General features: G+C 34.1%; 1 protein-coding gene across 2 annotated transcripts; it reads left to right on the top strand.

Annotated features, from left to right (window-relative positions):
• The first annotated feature begins 1,025 nt into the window (after positions 1-1,025).
• Positions 1,026-19,382, top strand: LOC149808012 (toll-like receptor 4). 2 transcript variants are annotated; one of them, XM_089948759.1, is made up of 2 exons: positions 1,026-1,231; positions 16,148-19,382. In XM_089948759.1, exons 1-2 carry the CDS (start codon positions 1,207-1,209, stop codon positions 18,625-18,627), a joined length of 2,505 nt encoding a protein of 834 aa, XP_089804885.1. In that variant the 5' UTR covers positions 1,026-1,206; the 3' UTR covers positions 18,628-19,382. The 2 variants fall into 2 exon arrangements, with proteins under 2 accessions (XP_089804885.1, XP_089804955.1); XM_089948829.1 differs by lacking the exon at positions 1,026-1,231 and adding an exon at positions 12,753-12,846.
• The last annotated feature ends 2,027 nt before the right edge of the window (positions 19,383-21,409 follow it).

Here is a 21,409-nt window from a genome sequence, read left to right as displayed (position 1 = left end):
ACATTGAAGATGTACATACGTCTTTTTGTAGATATAGTATTGGTAATACAAAGCACATACCAAGTGCTTTTTTCTTCTTAAGGAAAAAAATTCCCCACAGAATGAGAGTGAAACACTAAAAGATAAAAGATTTATAAACTACTAAAGTTTCAGTGTTTTCAGAAACCGACCCATTTCATGTCTGCATTTTGGGATTTCGGAATTTATGCAAAACTCTGGAATTAAAGAGCTTGACAGTTTGCAAGAAATATTTACCTCCCAAATAATTGAATTGTTCCATTGAGCATTTGTATTATACTTTTGACAAAAATAACTGTTAAGACATTTTAGGATTTTTTTTAACATAGTTGAAGTAAGAATCTAGACAATCAATTCTTTTCATTTAATCAAGGCATCACAAAAACAATGTATTGGGATTAGTGTAAGGAGTTTTGTTTTAAGACACGCGTACTACGAGTCCGGAGCTCTAATGCAAAACATCATGTAGTGAATGGCCAGATAGCAGCGGTACCTGCCTTGCGCCGGTCGTGAAGAGAGAAGAGATTTATTTGGAACATATTTTGGGAGCGTTACCTATTAGAATCAGAGGGAAGTAGTTTACGTTGATTCACTCGATATTACAGCAAAACAAACATGTAGTGTGATTGTAAACGTTGCAGTCTGGGAGATATTACTGCCTGTAAAATGAAATATTGTCTTAAACAGTTCCCACTGAAATCACAGACAGTCATGTTGATTAAACATCTAAATTTTGTTTCTAGCAAACCTTATAAAGTATCCTAATTGACCTATACGCATTTACTTGTCTTTTGACAGAATATCACGGAAAACGAAATCATTACAAACATTAATTCCCGTTTTCACTTCCTCTATTGATAAAATATTAATCTTCCACAATTGTGTTTGGACTGAAGTTGCATAAGTTTATGAATTATCAGTCAATATTTTTTTTCCAACATGACCCGGCGTTTTCATACAGCGATAAGGCCAAGTATTTATGTGATATGGATTTAGCCAAGAATATTTATTGCATTATACAAGAAGAACGAACAGATACAAGGCTAACGCGTCTAATGTTCAGGACACGTGGTTGAACCAGAAAGAAGAAACATAATTTTTCTTTAGGAAGAAACAAGGATAGACTTGAGCCAAAAGAAACACTTGTATGACCAAACCGGACCCTGCAGTTTTAAACCGTTGCGATTAATGGCGCCTGATTCCTCATCAAAATGTAAGTATAATCCAGGCCCATATTGACAGCTATTTCCATTTATCTGAAAATTTTCTGTTGAACTAAATCAGGTTTGCTGGGAAGGGGGATGCCATTTTCATATGGTTGATAAAATAATAATAATAATAATAATAATAATAATAATAAATGATAATAAATTATGCATCTGCTTCTTCTTCATCTTCTTCTTCTTATTATTATTACTGTGATGAGGACTTTACGTGAACTGATCTTAGACGGTGTCATTCCATATGAGTGATGCGACTGCTGCCAAACCAGAGTGTCGTCTGCTAATTGTCACCAACATTGAACTTAATTTCAATTTTTTGTGTTCATTTTGAAACGTAAGTTTGACATTTGCCAAAGCCTTGGCCAGCCTGAATACGGTTTAGTTTGTAATATCATCTTGCAATTTGATGGAATAATTCGAATTCGAATTATTAAATTTTAACTTCATCAATTAGGAACAACATAACAACAACAGCAGCAAGCGACACCTCGTTTAAAGGTCACCGGCCATACTCCAACATTTTCCTTTTTATATCAGATTTGCATTACATGATTAAAAATAGTTATACTCGCACACAAAAAAACGAAAAAATTATCAAGGGTAAAGAAGAAATAATAATTTAATTACTCGAAATAGAAGTATACAACGCTGTTACTTCCCCTTAGTTACGATTTCCCACCTATAGAGGACGCAACCGGAAATGACGTACATTTATCCCTACAAGACGAAGTACATGCTTCTTGTTGTCGAAAAATAAAACACTATAAACTATGGATAGGGAATATTTTAGATGAAACTAATGAAAACTAATTTACTGTTCAGCTTTATATCGGTATGCGTGCACGACGGACTAGATTGTGTCGCTTTCAGAACTGTTCCAATTTTCAATTTATTTTGAAACTTCCTGTTAATACAGGTAAAAAGAATCAATGATGGCTTCCCTGTGTCGGCAGACTTTATAAAAAAAAATGAAAGAAATCGGCACAATTAAAGAATCCAAAGGAACCAAACTTGACTTCCTTTTGTCGGCCAACTACAGAAGAAAAAATCGGCACAATAAAAAGATATCAAAGTCAATTTTCCGGAGTTGGTTTGCATTGTAATAAAATAACCTATGTATTTGGTATCCTGTCGGTAAGTTTAAACAATGAGTTTATTGCTCCATGCCAGTCGTGTTTATCGCCCGGGCTTCTTCTATTCGTTTGCCATATGTAATCATAATTGATGTTTGCTTTAATAATACTTTTGTAACCCATGCCAGCAAAAAGATTATCATTTGCACTCACATTGAATGTATATTAAAATAATTACTTTTTATTTTATTTGCGTTATACCGACTTATAGTTAACCTGTTTACAATACAGTCTGGGTCAGTTTGCAATAAATAACTTATCATCCGTAAATGGCAGGTGCCTTCAAACAATCGGGTGATACTTTCGTCTCATTTGCGATTTTGTTATTTGACATAAGCGATACACACTACACTAAGGATGCATACGCAAGCCGGCATCCGCTACATATACGGAGTTCGTGAACATATATTTTTAAAAAATAATTTTCGCATGATGAAAATAGAAGGAATGTATGATAACAATGCAAGGTTAATTTCTTTCATTTTATTTGCAAACAAGTGTATGTTTATCAATTTATTTTGTACCGTGAGTGGGGGGGGGGGGGGGAACAAATTAAACACAAAATTATTTCCTTTCTAATTTGTACGGAATAATGGAGCAAATATGATTGACGATATTGACCAGTAATGACAAGCTTTCAATTTACGCGCGCAAACACTAAGACAATTTGAAAAAATAAAAACAAACAATAAAATTAAATGGTAAGAGCTTCATATTGCAGCAACTAAAGACTGGCAAAATGCTCAACATAATTCTCTCTCTCTCATGTGTAATCTAGTATGTATTGTATACAGCTGTCTTACAACGTGAAGCCTAAAATTAAGTATATTTGTTATAATATCTCATGTACACTACCCTTAGCAAAATGTATACGTATTATGTAGAATATTATCTGTTACGTGTTTTTGTTTTATAAATGATTATTCATAATTTGACCGGAAGACTTAAATTGAGAATGTCGTTGTGCAGATGCATATATTTGTTAGCATAAAAATGTATATAAATATTAGAACAAGCAAGATATGTCAGTTTGTGTTTTGTCTCATAAATATGCACGTTACGAAGTATATTATTTTCTTTCAAAGAATATCAAAATAGTTTGTTTAAATTTAGTTTTTTCCCTAAAACCTATCTTACATAGCATCTACTTTTTTGTTTAAGAAAAAGAACGTACAAACTATTGTTAAGTTTGGCCGAGACAGTTTTCTTTTCATACGTCTCGAGCAGTTGAATTCGTGGCTAAAATTCAGATTCATGTTAAAAAATAAATATTATGTCTAAAACTGAGAGATATACTTAACGAGTTGAAACTATAACGAAAAACAATTAATGATTTATTTATTTATTTACTGCATATAATAGTGCAAGCAATTAAGGTTTTCCCAGAAAGAGACTAGTATACGCTCTGATTAAATTAAAACCCATTTTATACGGCTTATTTAGTTTATGAAGATTTATGCTATCCCCAGCGGATGTTATTTTCGCAAATAATTTCCTTCCTAAGGGAGACATACTAAAACAGAAGAGACTTGTAAACTTTTAAAGTTCCGGCGTTTATAAAAACTGATTAATTAGGCATTTTGGAATTGTAGAGTACATGCAAAAGATACTCACTTCCGAAATTGAAGAGCTTGACAATGTGCAAGATCTATTTACCTTCCAAAGAAAGAAGTGTTCCACTTAGCATGGCAATTTTATCTTGAACAAAAACAATTGAAAATACATTTTAAGGAAGAATTTTACTTAAATTACAATGAAGAAAATCAAATCGACTGATTTAAGGAAGGTATCTTAACAAACTATTTTCTAGGACTGTTAGCATGCCATGCATATATGTCGCAAATTCCAATATACAACATTCTGTAGTGAACGACAAGATGGCAGAAGTGTATAATTATCGCCAATGGTGCAGAGGAAAGAGATTTATTCGAGCGTCCTCTATATGTGCTGTCATCGGATTTAGAGGGAGGTAACTTACTTTGATCCCCAATTTGATCTATACTTCGCCAAATGAACCCGTGGCGTGGCTGTACAAATTAGAATCTTGTAGATATTTAATAAACGAGAATGGTATGTTTGTTTTTCAACCATTTCATTTCACACGAGAAAACTGGACGACCATGGTTGATACAATTTATATACTTGTTTCAAACTGAATTTTTTAAAAAGTTTTCCGATGACTGACCTATATGCATGTACAAATGTTTTGGCAATATGAAATCGAAACAATCAACACGCAAAACACGATAAATGCCCGTTTCACTTCTCTCTTGACAAGAACATTAGCTTCCGACGATTGAATTTGGACTCACTTAGTATTAAAAGTGTAAGAATTCGCAGTATAAATTTTTCCAAAAATGACTGAACGTTTTTATAGAGCCATAAGGCCACACATTTGTGTGATATGGATTTATCCACTAATACTTATTTCACCTCGCACGTAACTGGTAAAAACACAAGACGGGAGTGTCTGCTGCTCTGCACTGTTTTGTGCTAGAACCAAACAGTAGAAACATAATCTTTATTTATTTAAAAGACTGACACACTTCGGCGAAAAAAACTTTCTCAGTTCAAGATTACTACTACAGTTTTAAACGGGTGCAATTCATAGTGCTTAGCTTATTACCAAAATAAAAGTATAAAGCAAATACAGCATGAAAGCTATTTCGATTTAATTTAATCCTTTGTGTTTACCTAACTGAGGTTAGCATGGGACAAAATATTATTTTAATAATAATAATAATAATAATAATAATAATAACAATAATGATAATAATAATAATAATAATAATAATAATTATTATTATTATTATTATTATTATTACGAAAATAATATTTTGTCCCATATAACAAATACAAATAATAATAATAATAATAATAATAATAATTATTATTATTATTATTATTATTATTATTATTATTATTATTATTTGTTATGTATATTGCATTTGTAGTGTGTGATTGACCTTTGTCTATAACTGAGGGTAGGGGTTTGGGCTTACATGCCTAATGTCATGTAGGGTAAATGGGTTTACTTGGTATTTAATTCTAGAGACAGCCTTGATTCTGACCCTAGAACATTCCAGAAACAAATTTGGTTACAGTTTGATTGAAATTTTCGTTAGGGTGACCCTCATCTTGGACCTTTCTATTGCGACTTAGTTGTTTATAGTAGATTTGCTCATTCCCTTCTTTAACTTCACTTATGTTCAGATTTAATTTGAGATGATTTATTTATTTAAATTATTCTTTGTAGTTATGAAGTGCTCATTCTGACTCAAACACTTTTGGGATTATTATGAATTCATTTAGAGACATTTTGGACTATATCATTGTGATACATTAGGGTAGTTATCACATCAGCACTACATCTACATGTATCGACTTCGACGACTTTCACAATCATCCACTATGTTGTGTCTTGCAAACATCAATCATTTCCAATGAAGCCCGGAGACAAGGACAGAATGTAAACTCCGGTCCTTTCAACGGTTGGAAACATATATGTTGAAATTTATTTAATTCGGGGGAGGGCCTGAATCTTTTTACAAGCAAAACAATCATGTTTGACTGAAATAAATATATTTTGTTTGTTTCTTTATTTTTTGTTCCCTCTAGCCATGCCCATCTAGTTGGAAGACTTGACGAGGAAGTTTGTTTTGTTTCTACAGCCTCCAAAGTCATGTTCCATACCAAAGATAATTAATGGTTGATATTCATTCTGATAAATTACAAATTCCGACTTTACTACAATGCTTTTACTAGTTTGTAATCCCTAAGCTACATTGCAAATGTACACGTCATACGTGTGTTAATATTACTAATGTACCTGTCATACGTGTGGTAATATTACTAATGTACATGTCATACGTGTGGAAATATTACCAATGTACATGTCATACGTGTGTTAATATTACTAATGTATATGCTATACGTGTTTTAATATTACTAATGTATCTGTCATACTTGTGGTAATATTACTAATGTACCTGTCATACTTGTGGTAATATTACCAATGTACCTGTCATACGTGTGGTAATATTACTAATGTACCTGTCATAATTGTGGTAATATTACTAATGTACCTATCATACGTGTGGTAATATTACTAATGTACCTGTCATACGTATGGTAATATTACTAATGTACCTGTCATACTTGTAATATTACTAATGTACATGTCATACGTTTGGTAATATTACTAATGTACCTGTCATACGTGTGGTAATATTACTAATGTACATGTCATACTTGTGGTAATATTACTAATGTATCTGTCATGCTTGTGGTAATATTACTAATGTACATGTCATACTTGTGGTAATATTACTAATGTACCTGTCATACTTGTGGTAATATTACTAATGTACCTGTCATACTTGTGGTAATATTACTAATGTACCTGTCATACTTGTGGTAATATTACTAATGTACATGTCATACATGTGGTAATATTACTAATGTACATGTCATACGTGTGGTAATATTACTAATATACCTGTCATACGTGTGGTAATATTACTAATGTACCTGTCATACTTGTGGTAATATTACTAATGTACCTATCATACGTGTGGTAATATTACTAATGTACATGTCATACTTGTGGTAATATTACTAATGTACCTGTCATGCTTGTGGTAATATTACTAATGTACATGTCATACGTTTGTTAATATTACTAATGTACTTGTCAATACGCGTGCTATTTTAGCTGTAAATGTTCAAAGGAGCATTTATTTTTGCTTAAGCATATAAAAAGTAAAAAAAGAGAGAATTCATCATTCATCATCTTAACTGAGCATAAGATCAGTTTGCGTTTGCATTCAGTCAGCATGTTGTCATTAACTCTATATCCATGAATGAGTTCCGATGATCCTGCCAAGCTCTCTCTCTCTCTCTCTCTCTCTCTCATAAATATTTACCCGGCTTTATTGCTATTATGATTTTATTATGGTTATCCCATTTAAAACCACGGTCGTTTAAAGTTTGACTACGTTCATATATTCCAAATGTCAAGAGAACTCTCAGATTAGGTATGAATTGTACAATAACCCAAATGTCCACGAATAAACAATTTGTATGATACATTGCGACGTTATCATACAGAACTTTTCTGTATGGTTAAGGTGGCATACGAAATAAACAATAAACTTCCTTTTAAAATTGGACAGGCTTTATGCACTATTCTAATTAATGACAACCTTTTATTTCCTTTTTTCGGCATTCAACGGTACATACTGACACTGACACAAATCTTGTAACTTGTTGAAGGAAAATTTGCACCAAAAAAGAAATAGGCTCAATCACTAAATCAGTTATTTATAATTAATATTTCTGAATAATGGTTTAAGTCAAACGAGTTGAATTAGTAAATTGTATAATTTTCCATTAAGTGGATTCCCTCAAGAAGATGCTTTCGAGATATATGGAAATCAATTTACAGGCATTTGTCTCTATTGACGTTGGTAATTAATTTTGTTTTTATTTCTGAATGAGATTGCTATTGCATTTAATTGTTTATGTATATTACAAGGATCCGTGGCCCACACGAAAATGAGTTACTCTTTGTAATTATCGAGTATATTGTCTATAAAATGAATTTGGTCGGGCCTGTATTTTCGATTTATTTTCATAATTGTGACCATGATAAACATCAGTCAAACAACTAAATTAGACCACTGTGGTTCACACATTAAGAGTTTTATTAAATTTTTCCCGTTACTGTTGTCTGGGTTATATTTGGGCATGTTTATTCCCAATGGCCGCCAACTTGCTGAGTGCGTGCAGATTAGGATTGTTGCAACCCAAATAAAGGTCACACTGACCTACTTTCGAAGCTACTTTTTAAATATCTTAACTGATATTAATAGCACTTATCTTGCAACGAAGGCCTCAAAAGATTGCTTTCATACAAAAATTGGATAGTTGTAACCTCTTTATTTTGGACAATTCCACGTTCAAGGAAAAGCGAAGACATAGTGGTAATTTTACTACAGCGGCGTAATCAGTTCTCCTATGGCTTTGGTTAAATGTCTACATTATATTTAATTATATTTCCATTATTCCTTGGATCCTATTCATAGCTGGGATGTCACGTGATAGAGCTATGACAATTCGTTCTGCAACACACAGGTGACAAGGTCAGAGACACATACAATGTATTTGCATATTAATGTTTTATTGATTCTGTTATGGGTTGTATTCATACTTGGAATGTTCATTCTGCAGCACACTCAGTCGGATAATTATATCCAGGAAGATGTTTTTCTCCTGGATACTTAGCCCATGGAGCTCCTGCTAATTTTCTTAATGAAGCAGCGATATCATCACCAGACACTTTTTTGTCCTGACTGTCAGGGAGACAAATTTATATTTTTTGTACCACATTTTACAAATTTACCTGTAAGTACATGCTTTTTATTTTTTTGTTATTATTGTTGTCAATCCACTTGCATCGAACACAATATAAATCCATACTATTTACTATATTTCTATAGCATGGATATTATTGATTTCTCAGCGACACGAAAGCATGAACCAGTAAAACATATTTCAGCATTACCGATTTCCATCAGAATGATAAAAATAGGTCCACCCGGATCGGGTAAAACACAATTACTGCTTAATTTGATAATGAGATGGCTCAAGTGGGATAAGTTATATTTAGTGGCACCATCCGAAGATGATCACAGATGCTACGATGTGCTTAAAGATTTTAATGAAAATGCAACATTGTTGGACGAGGATGGTAATGATATTATTGGTTTTATCGCCGATATTGATGAAGCTCCATCTGTAGATGACCCCGATGGATTTATTAACAATCTCGTAGTATATGATTGTGTAATGCTGGACAAACAATCAAATCCAGCTCGGATATTTTCTCGAGGCAGACACAAAAACACCGATGTTATATATGTTACTCAGCGATATGCACAAATACCTAAAGTAATCAGAGATAACTGTAACATTTTAATTGTGTTTAATGGAGTTGATACACATGCTCGACGAAATATTCACCAGACTTGGTGTAGTGGGGATATGGACATGATTAGATTTAGAATTTCTTTTCAAAAGCACAATCTACTCCACACGGATTTATCACGATAAATTTGCATGATCCTCGGTCACGATATCGTATTGGGTGGGAATTTAAGTGTGATAAACATATTTCTTGGTGTGACAAACTTAATATAAAAGTAATATTGTGCCACATAAATAAGCAGCTATCTCCCGCCACACTAAGAATTTAGGGCTAACTTTCAAAATACTTACTCCGTGGGTCGTACATTTCTTGCCGAATGATTGCTTTAAGGTTATGAAGTCCAGCATGTTACAGCATTTGTATATTGCATATGTTACACGTAATCAAACACATACATTCTATTTTTAGTCATATTTCTTGTATTAAGCATCTTATCACAATTTCATAGTAAAAATAAAAAGGTCCTGACTTTGAGCATTCTTGCAATTAATTATGAAATTCATACAAGTTAGTCCATACATACACCCCCATCTGTTACAATCATAATGCCTATTTGGATAATCTCCATACTTATTATGCCTGAAGTGGCGTGCTATTAAGTGTTAGTGAAGATGATCTCTGGTAAGGAAAGATATAAAATTACGTTCACAACCCAGTTGCAGATGTTACTGGATTTGAACATATTGAAGGACAGATTCCAGCGACTAAATGTTCTAACTTTCCGATTGGGATATTTGAAGTTAAAATTGTGGGCTGCTAGCGCGAATTGGGGACCAATGCGGAGCTAATTAATCATTCCAACACCAAACCTTAATAAATCAAGCTCTCGTGTGTGTGTGTGTGTGTGTGTGTGTTGCTTGTGATTTGGTTTCTCTTTTCCTTTGTCATCCAGTAAAGCACAGTTTCCTTCAAACAATATAGAAAAAGTTTGCAGTAGTTGTTTTGGAAAACCTTTTATATCTTTTAAGAAACGCTTTTATATTAATTTGGAAAGAAATACCAAAGTCTCAAAGTAAATATCACTTGATCGATTAATTTGAGACGTAACTTTTTGATAATTCAGATTAGTAAATGTTAACTTCATCAATTACGAACAACACAACTACATCAACAACAAAACGATAATAATAATAATAATAATAATAATAATCATGACCATCATCATCATCATGTAATTGAATTCATGATTAAACATTCACAATTATGTTACAAAAATAAATATTGGATATAGACTACATACAATATTTGTACTTGACGAGGAGTATCACATGAAAAGAAACAATATAAGTGAACTATTTGTATATTTATTTATTGTGCGTAAGTACTCTTGCAAACCCAGAAAGGTATCCTTTAAGCTGGTTTTTAAGATCTTGCTGTTTTAAAAAAAAAGATAAAGAAAGATCCTAGCATACGCCTGGAGTACACTTAAATGCTGTTTATGCAAACTATTCCCCTTCTTCTTGAGGATACTATTCTTCAGACAAAGACAGTTACATACTAAAAGATAAAAGATTTGGAAAGTTTTTCTAAATTGATCCCTTCATATCGGAAGTTTGGGATTTTGAAATACATGCACGAACTACTTACCTCGGTAAATTAAGAGCTTGACAACATGCAATAACTATTTACCTCCCAAGTAACGGAAGTGTTCAATTGAGCATGGATAATTTCACGTTCAACAAAAACACGTTAAGACATTTTAGGAAGAATATTTTTCAATTACAATCAAGACAATTCGACTGATTTAATAAATGCGTCACAACATACAAAATAAGATGATTAGTGTATGGAACTGTTTCTTTTTTTCCAGACATTTAGCGCGGATATATGTCCAGAGCTTTAGTATACAAAATTCTATAGTTAATGGCCAGATTGCAGAGACACTTACTTTGCATCGATCGTGCAGAGTGACTAGAATTATTGGAGAATATTTTGGAAACGCTATGTATCGCATTCAGAGGGAAGCAGCTTACTTGGATTTCCCAATTTACTCGATATTTCAACATAACAAAAATGTAGTGTGGCTGTAAACATTACAATCTGGGAGATATTACTTCCTGTAAAACGGAATATGGTCTTTATAATTTTCCACGAAAAACCTAGACGATAGTTTAAGATTAAACATTCATATTTTTAGTTTCAAAACAAAATTGATAAAATGTCCTAATTATTGACCCATATGTATATACTCTTGTTTTGACATAATATGAGATCAAAACAATTAGCACGGAACACGAAAGGATGACAATAATAAATGCATGTTTCACTTCCTTTCTTGATGGAACATTAACCCCTGCAATTGTGTTCGGACTCTCGTCGCATGATAATTCTCCGTCCACATTGTTTGCAAAATGACACCCGGCGTTTTCATACAGAGATAAGGCCAAGTACGGATATGAAATGGATTTATCCAAAAATATGTGTTGCACCATGCAAGAAGACGAAACAAAGACTTACGCGTCTGCTGCTGGATTTTTGCATGAACACAAACCAAGAAATATAATTTTCTTCATTTAGAACGTAACCTATTTATTCAACCAATCGCGCCTATTTATTGTCTGATTAAGTACCATACGTAATGATTAAAACTCTTCAGTGAATCTAACATTATTACTTTTCTGGTAACTTGGAGTCCTAAAATTAGCCGCTAGATAAAAGCACAGCTCAGTGTAACGAGGTACGAGGTATGTCAGGTTTTACCGCACTAATACACAATTCAGAGAGAGAGAGAGAGAGAGAGAGAGAGAGATATGCTGAATTGAAATATAAAAAAATGGAGCAGTGATTTAAACCTATTTATACACTGTGCTCTCAAAATTAAAAATAGTGATTAATTTTATTTGGTTTTAAGACATAGTAGTTTCTTAATTGCACCAGAGATAAATCCTTTTGAAGTAAAATTCTACACTCAAGAATTTGTAACGTAAAATTCCTATAGTTAGCCCATTTTTCGACAAGGAGCCCAATTGTTCATTTGGCGCGTTTTCTTGGAAATTCCTTCCTTCGGTTCACTCTTATATCGCTAAACATCCTCAGATTCTAACTTTTGTATTGGAATATTCATAACCTGTGTCAAACATAAAATGTCTTGTAAATCAAAATCATTGCCGACAAAGTCCACATCGCTGAGGTAGAATAAATCGGACAAACCGTGTCGTCTGCCATACTGTCACGCTAATGAAAAAATAATGTGTAAACGTTGGAAAACAAGGCTATCACACCAAATTAAAGAGTGCGCGAAATTATCATCAACAAGCTTACCAAGAGCCAATACAAAAGTATGTCATGTTTAGTGACTAAGAATGGGCTTGTTCGCTTTCGCTCGCTCCGCCCCATCTTAACTGCTAAAATTTCTCTTATTATGAACTCTCTATAAGGAAACAACAACGACAAACTTACCCCTAAAGAAAACAGTTGTAAGGACAAAACGGATCATACAATTTAAAACCGTTGCGATTAATAGCGCCTGGTTCCTCATCAACATGTAAGTATAATCCAACCTCAGCTTGACAGATATTTCTATCTATCTGAAAATTCTGTGTAGACCTAAATGAGTTTGCTCGGGGGGATACCCTTTTCATATAGTTGCAATAATAATAATAATAATAATAATAATAAGAAGAAGAAGAAGAAACCTTACATCTTGAGAGACCCTTCACCTGGATGATAAAAATATTGAATTGTTTGTAAAGATGCAATATACCAGTTACCAAAGGCTTAGAAGACTCGGACCTTTATTAACAACAGGCTTAGCTCAACAGATTATCTAGCTGACTGTAGGAAGACGGTGGAATGAGAGCATGAATCAACAGGGGTTTCAGTATTTAGACGCATCGTTTGAAAATGCGTCGCTTTCAACGTTCCGTGAATTCACTCACATTTGTTTCCAACAAGGAACTTAAAAGTATATAAGGTTCAGCTAGTACATTGGGAGTTTTCAGTTAGGCGACTTCATTTTGAAAAGTAACTTTTATATCTGTCTAAGCCTTGTCCAGTCCAACTTATCTGAATACATTTTAGTGTCAAAAGTGTGGTGTAATTTGACGAACAATTCGCAACTCGAACTCAGATTAGTAAATGTTAATTTCATCAATTAGGAACAAGATAGCAATAAAAACAGCAAGGAACATTTCGTCTCAGTAGAGTTTTATTTTCATACCTCTCGCAAATATTTTGCAATTAGAATTTATATTATTAAATTGCATTATCATCAATTAGGAACAACGTACGAACAGCAACAACATCAACGATGCTACTACTACTACCAATAATAATAATAATAATAATAATAATAATAAATACTGCTCCTCATCATTATGGTGCAATTGAACTCGTGGCCGAAATTTACATTCATCTTAATAAACAAAATACTATATATAAAACTTATAAAACGTTTGTATTTAACGACGGGTAGCATAGGGCCAAAAGCTGTTTCTTTGCTGCGTGTAAGTAGTATATGCGTGGCCCGAAAGACAGTAGTATACATCTTGATGATAAAACCCATTTTTACGTTTTATTCAGTTTATGCAGACCTATTTGATCCCCAGGAGATGTTGTTTTTGCAAAATAATTTCTTCCTAAGGACAATGGTCCTGAGACTAAGAAAGAGACGTACTAAAATGGAAGATGACAGACTTGTGAACTTAAAAAGTTCCGGCTTTTTCAAAATCGTTTACTTTTATTTAGGCATTTTCGGATTGTGGACTACATGCAAAAACTACTTTACTACCGAAAATTGAAGAGATTTACAATGCGCAAAAACTATTCATCAACCAACAACGAAATGTTCCTCTGGGCAAGGGCAATTTTACATTTAACAGAAACACTTGCGATTTTATTGAAGAATTTTACATAGTTCACTTTCAATGATGATAATCGAGAATTCTGATTTAAACCAGGCGTCACAACAAACACAGTAAAGGGACAAGTGTATGGGACTATGTTCTAAGACTGTTAGCAAGCATATATGTCGCGAGTTCTAATAAACAATATATACACAATTATATAGTGAATGGGAAGAGAGCAGAGGGGTTTAATTATCGCCAATGGTGCAGGGGAAAGAGATTTATTGGAGCGTCCTCTAGAGGCGCTACACATCGGATTCAGAGGGAGGTGACTTAGATTGATCCCCAGTGTTGCTCCATACCTCACCAAAATAAACCCGTTGTGTGGCTGTAACCATTAGAATCCTGGAGATATTCAATAAACAAGGATATTTTCTCCCACTGTTATTTCATTTCCCATTTTCGTTCACGCCAGGTAAAATTTATCTCTTTGTTCCTGACTGAAAATTGACGAAGCTCACGAAATACTGACCTTTGTGCACATACATGTACACTTGTTTTGGCCGCATATGAAATCGAAACAATCAACACACAAAACACAATAAATGTCCGTTTCACTTTCTCTCTTTACAAGAATATTAACTTTCTACGGTTGTGTTCGGACTGGCGTTGCATTATTAGTCTGTTTATTCACCGTATACGTTTTGTTTGCAATGTGACTCAGCGCTTTCATACAGCGATGGGGCCAAACATATTTGATACGGATGCATCCATTAATATTTATTCCACCATCTAGTTGGAAAAGATACAAGACGGGCGTGTCTGCTGTTCTGGACTGTTTTGTTGTTGAACCAAACAGAACAATCAGAGCCCTTATTTAGGAAAAACTGACAGGCTTGCGCGAAAGAAAACATTCTCAGCTCAAGACTGTTACAACAATGTTAAACCGCTCCCATTCATGGCGCTTGGTTTATACCCAAAATATAAGTAGGTCTATACACCATCTCTAGCTTGATAGCTATTTCCATTAACCGTCGCACATGCCCTTTTGGGCGCACGCGACGTAAATCCAAGTAATCAATCAATTTCCATTTATTTTAAACTTTTGTGAATAGGTATTTGAGGTTTGCCCGGGAAAAATTTCTTTTCGTATGTTTGATATAATAATAATAATAATAATAATAATAATAATAAATAATAATAATAATAATAATAATAATAATAATAATAATAATTATTATTATTATTATTATTTGTTATGTATATCCAATTTGCATTGTGTGATTGACCTTTGTCCATGATTGAAGGTATGAGTTTGGGTCTACATGCCTAATATCATGTCTGATAAGCATGTTTACTTAGTTTTTAGTTCTAAAGACAGTCTTTTATTCTGACCTTAGTAGATTCCAGAAACAAAGTTTTCTTTACAGTTTGATGGAAATTTTCATTAAGATGGCCCTTATCCGGGTCCTCTTATTTTGACATAGGTTTTATATTAGGGTTGTTTATATTAGAATTACTCATTCAAATCCTTAACTTCAGTTGTGTTCAGATACAATTTGATATGTTTGATTTATTTAAATTACTCACTAGAAATACAAACTGATCGTTAATAAGTTTCGGACTAAATGACTATTTTGGGATTATTGTGAATTCATTTATAGATATTTTGGATTAGCATTGTGATACATCAATACAGTTATCACATCAACACTGTTCTAGGCTACTGGTACATTAACACATTCAAGATTGGAACTTATTCTGGACACCACTGGACTAAATCTGGAGTACGTTCTACTTTTAAACTTGAGCTATAACTTTTAGGATTATTATTACTTGACTCACTATACTGTAAGTTCTTTAAAACATTTCACTTTATCTTCTACGGCAGTAAACTGTGTGTTTAATTTTACAAGACCTGTTGGTTTTCTCTCTTTTCTGTTACTTAGTTTAAGACCATAGAGTCGTACCATATTATTATTATTATTATTATTATTACAGCGACAATGATTCAATGTGAACTGATCTTAGTTGGTTTCATCTCATTTATGCGATACAGTAGCAGTCAACCATTGGTATCGTCTGCAAATTGTACGAAAATCACCATTCAAGACCAGGAATTTGTTCCAGAATGCAATGGAAAAATCGAATATTTCTGCGAAGACCGAAAGCTAGGGCGGGATATTCCGGAATTCCCGTTGGATTTGTATTGTGCCATCAATTTACACAAGAATGAGATTTCGATCGTCAGAGAAAAATCGTTTTACAATTATTCGAGTGGACTGATGGTTTTGGATTTGTCAAAGAATAAGATCAGTCACATAGTGGAAGGGGCATTTCAAGAACTACTCGATCTTAAATATTTAAATCTTATTGATAACATGTTTGGAGATACTGAACCATTCTCGTTCGCAGGTGCGCATCGGCTTCAGTACTTGGACATAGCAATGAATCATTTTAGGACGTTTTCATTTCTTTCGAAAGCTCTGCATCAACTTAAAAATCTGCAGTATCTTAAAGTGGATGGATGCCAAACCTGCATACTGGGGTCAGAATTATATGACTTAAAAAATCTCACGACCCTTGTATTGGGGTCTTATTACAGTTCATGTGTCATGAAGAACGTTAGCAAAGCCTTCTTTGAAAATGTTCCGCTCCTTATCAATCTTAGTCTTTCCGACTGCGGAATTTCTTATATTGACTCCAATGCCTTTTCCCCTCTTTCAAGACTGGTTCACCTAGATCTTTCCAATAATGAAGATCTGAAATTCAATGGGGTGATTCGTGCTTTAGACGGGTTTCAAGGGCAAAACTCTCTAAAATTACTTAATATAAATCACGTGTACCCCATCTTTGGCCGAAGCACCGTCGTGAAGCTAACACTTGTTGAGTCACTGAGAAATCTAACATCTTTAGAGACGCTTCACCTGGATGATAACAAGATTGAATTATTTGACAAAGATGTATTACCGCAGTTGCCAAAGTCTTTGAAGACTCTGACAATTATGAACAATAGACTCACTGCAGCAGATTATCTAGCTGACATTTTGCAAGTCGGGGAAAATGAAGACAGGAGTTCAGTGGGGTTTGAATATTTAGACGCATCGTTTCAAAATTCTATCTATAGAGAACGTCGTTTTAAGAGGTCCAAATTTGATTTCATCAAGCTCTACTTCAAATCATTCCGTGAGTTCACGCAAATTTTTTCACCATCAAAGACCTTAAAAATTTTTAGGTCTCGACAAGTTGGATGGGAGTTCCCAATTAGGCGCGTGCATTTTGAACAGAATGGTTTGGAAGAGATCGATATCTCCTATAACTATCTTAACAAATGGTTCGGTCCTGTCACTGGGCTGGATAGAGTGAAAAAATTTTCGATTACCAACAATTACTGTGATGAAGTGACAAGTACATTCTTCTCTGGATTTGCAAGTCTAGAAATACTTGAAATCAGTAACAATATGTTGGGATACGCTCTAAAAAATGAATCAGTTGGAGAGGTTTTCCAACACTTGACGAATTTAAAGGTGCTAGATTTGTCTGATAACAAGATTTCGACTTTGCCTACGAAGATCTTCAGTGGACTGTTTTCACTCCAGATTCTAAACCTTACCATCAACATGCTCCACACGTGGAATGTGGAAATTGATCACTTGACCAATCTTGTCGTTCTAGATCTTTCGTTTAATCGACTTGAAGATTTGCCAGAAAAACTGCGTACATCTTTGGACAGAATTTCCAATTACGGAAATATAACTGTGAATATCATCAAGAATCGCATTCCCTGTACATGTCAAAAGAACGACTTCTGGACATGGGTCTCCGTTACTGCAGTGAAAGTAATTACTGACGTCGAATGCGCATCTTCAGCGTTGGAGAAGGAATGCATTTCCTATGTAACTGTGACGGCGATAACCGCCTCTGTTTTGGTATGTTTTTGTTTCGCAGTGGTGGCGGGACTGGTTTATCGTCGTTACAAGTGGAAGCTGATGTATCTCTTCTACAGCACCAGAGAAAATATTCGTCATACCAGTGAAGGATACAGGCAAATTTCAGAGTACGATGTATTCATATCTTTTGCAAGTGATGATCAGGATTTCGTCAAAAACACCGCATTGCCAAAGTTGAATGCCTTTGAGTTAAAAACCTTGACAGCGGACGAATTTATGCCCGGCACTCCTATTCGACAGAATATAATTCGCGCTATTCAGTGCAGCAGAAAAATTGTATTTATTGTGTCCCTAGATTTCTTGACCAGTGAATGGTGCGAGTTTGAAGTGCGTATGGCGGTAGAGGAATCTCGTAAATACGATGTGGATTTGATGATTTTCGTGATGTACGAAAATATTGGTGGCGAGGGAAAGATTCCAGATCATGTTCGAAATGTTCTGGACGAGCGAACATACATAGAATACCCACAAGAACCATCGGAACGCGATGCATTTTGGGGAAAGTTGTTGTCTGCCATTAAATCTGAGTAGATCCTTCTTTACAACAGTACTTATTCAACCATTTCAGACTGCTTGAAAATATCATTTTAGTGTACAAAGAATAATAAAAAAATACCTATAATTTGGATCTATATGTGAGGAAACTATTTGTTTAACAGCAGACGAAAATTCAAAATGCACGAGACCTGACATACACACTGGTTGCCATAGCCTTATGACTTGGCTGGTTCATACTACAATTCCTTTCATAAGACTGGCTTCAACGAAAACCTAAAGAAAAAGTTGAATAAAATCATAAACAATCAAAACTGCGATTGCGAAGATGCCTGTCAGAAGTTATAAGAAAATTTTCCCACTTTGGATTTTTGTCGGCAACTACACATACTTCATATTTATACATTTACATTCAAGTGTTTCCAGGAAAAAAGTACAACATGTATATTATTACATTTAGATGAATCTACATCAACGAGTTGCACAATCATTCACGATATCGTATCCTAACATCAACCATTTCCATTGAACCCTGGAGACAAGGACAGAATGTAAATTCCAGTTCTTTTAATGGTTCTAAACATTTGTGTTGAAATTTATTTCATTCGGGGGTAGGTTGTAATTTTTTTTACAAGCAAGGCAATAATGTTTTACTGAAATACACATATTTTGTTTGTTTCTTTCTTTTTATTCCTTGCACAATTTGGAAAACATGGAGAGGAAAAGTTTTGTTTTATTTTTTGTACGACATCCTCCACAATCTTGGTCCATATCAAAGATATTCATTCACATAAATTAAAAATTCCGTTTTTACAGATATTTCTAGTTTGCATGCAATAAAATATGTCATATGCGTACATAGGCTATATTACAAATGTACAAGCCACACACGTGCTATAAGTTATATTACAAATTTACACGTCATACGCGTGCTATAAGCTATATAACAAATGTACCCATCGTAAGTGGGCCATAGTACGATGTATTTATATCTTTTGCATGTGATGATCAGGATTTCGTTAGAAACATTGCATTGCCAAAGTTGAATGCATTTGAGTTAAAAACATTGACAGTGGACGAATTTATGCCCGGCACTCCCATTCGACAGAATGTGATTCGCACTATTCAGTGCAGCAAACAAATTGTATTTATTGTGTCCCCATAGTTTCTGACTAGTAAATGGTGCGAGTTTGAAGTGCGTATGGCGGTAGAGTTGTCTCGCAAATATGGTGTGGATCCGATGATTTTCGTGATGTACGAAGACATTGGTGGCGAGGGAAAGATTCCAGTTCATGTTCGTATTGTTCTGGACGAGCAGAGACATACATAAAATACCTACGAGAACCATCGTAACGCGATGCATTTTGGGGAAAGTTGTCGCCTGCCATTAAGTCTGACCAGATCCTTCTGTTCGACAGTCATATTCAGCAATACAGATTGATTTAAAATGTAATTTCAGTGTACAAAAAATAATTAATACCTATAGCTGGGATCCATATGCGAGGAAATAGTTTAATAACAGACAATTCAAAACGCACGAGACCTGACGTACACATTTGTTGCCATGACCTTATAGCTTGGCTAGTTCATAATACTATTCCGACTGGCTTGAGAGAAAACCAAAGGAAAAAAGTTGAGTAAAAACAGGAACAATCAAAACTGCAAAACTTCTTCTTCTTCTCTCTCTCTCTCTCTCTCTCTCTCTCTCTCTGTGCAAATAAAATATACGATTAGCGCTACACTTGGTGACTCGACATTTCTGTACAACAACAACAACAACAACATAGTACAACTTAGTTATACGAATATTGATAAACATGGAGTTTGGTTCATTTAAAGGAACATTGTGTCTACCAAACATGACAGAGATACATAAATACAAAAGTGGCTGATCGAACTGCTTGTTTTCAGTCCACTCGTATGTCCTCTTACGGATCATCGGGGTTCGATTGTACTGCATTGTGTTCTATGATTACCGATAACATAATTGTATGAAATCTGTTATAAAGAACATTACCTACGGACATGAATCTTACAGTTAATACCGGTAATGTTTATTTCGAATTAACAATTTGTGTGATGCGTTGTGACGTTATCATACAACACTTTTTCCGTTTCGCAAAGGTGGCATACGAAATATATAATAAACTTTCTTCTAAAAATTTCTACTTGTCTTATACAACATGTTAATTAAAGAAAACATTTTATTTCATTATTGTCCTCCATTTTAGAATATTGTTGAAGCAAACTTTATGCTGAATCGAAACAGGCTCAATCGGTTATTCATAATTTTTATCTCATACAGAATTTTTCCTTCTTTATTATCAACATTTATTTTCCATGAAGACCAAATCCCCTCTACTCTGAAAACTAAAACAAATTTAAAATTCTACACTACAACTCCCACCCCGACCTCCCACACATTCAGCTAAAACTAACTTCAAAAACAGAAATATGGTCATATGTTAAATAAATTGCGTGATACGCTTTGCCAGATTATTTACAATTAGCAAATTCTGTCGTTGGCACATGGAAGAGTTAGTCACCTGGAAATGTCCAAGTTGAACGCGAGGTAAAAGTAGCAATCGACACACGTCGACACAGATTTGGACGGACAATAGGCTGATTCTAAAATTTGTTGCAAAAAAAGGTCAGGTTGACCTAAATTGTTAATAACTAAATGTTTGTAGTTAAGACAATTATACAATATTTATCAACTTATACAATATTTATCAACTTATTATCTAACCACGTTTTATGTTATTACTTTGTATACATTGCCGGATTAAATCCTGTGGAGACCCTTAGTCCTTTAGGC

This window comes from Sinohyriopsis cumingii, chromosome 1, assembly GCF_028554795.1.
Source record: "Sinohyriopsis cumingii isolate HCF-2022 chromosome 1, ASM2855479v2, whole genome shotgun sequence".
Lineage (NCBI taxonomy): Eukaryota > Metazoa > Mollusca > Bivalvia > Unionida > Unionidae > Sinohyriopsis > Sinohyriopsis cumingii.
Note: the sequence above shows the minus strand (reverse complement) of the source record. Positions and strands in the feature narration are given on the sequence as shown.

What these genes read in the sequence shown, in the direction of transcription:
- LOC149808012 (XM_089948759.1), top strand. Translation starts at nt 1,207, where the DNA reads ATGGCGCCTGATTCCTCATCAAAAT. An exon ending in GCCTGATTCCTCATCAAAAT is followed by an intron (nt 1,232 to 16,147) that starts GTAAGTATAATC and finishes TTATTATTACAG; the next exon opens with CGACAATGATTCAATGTGAA.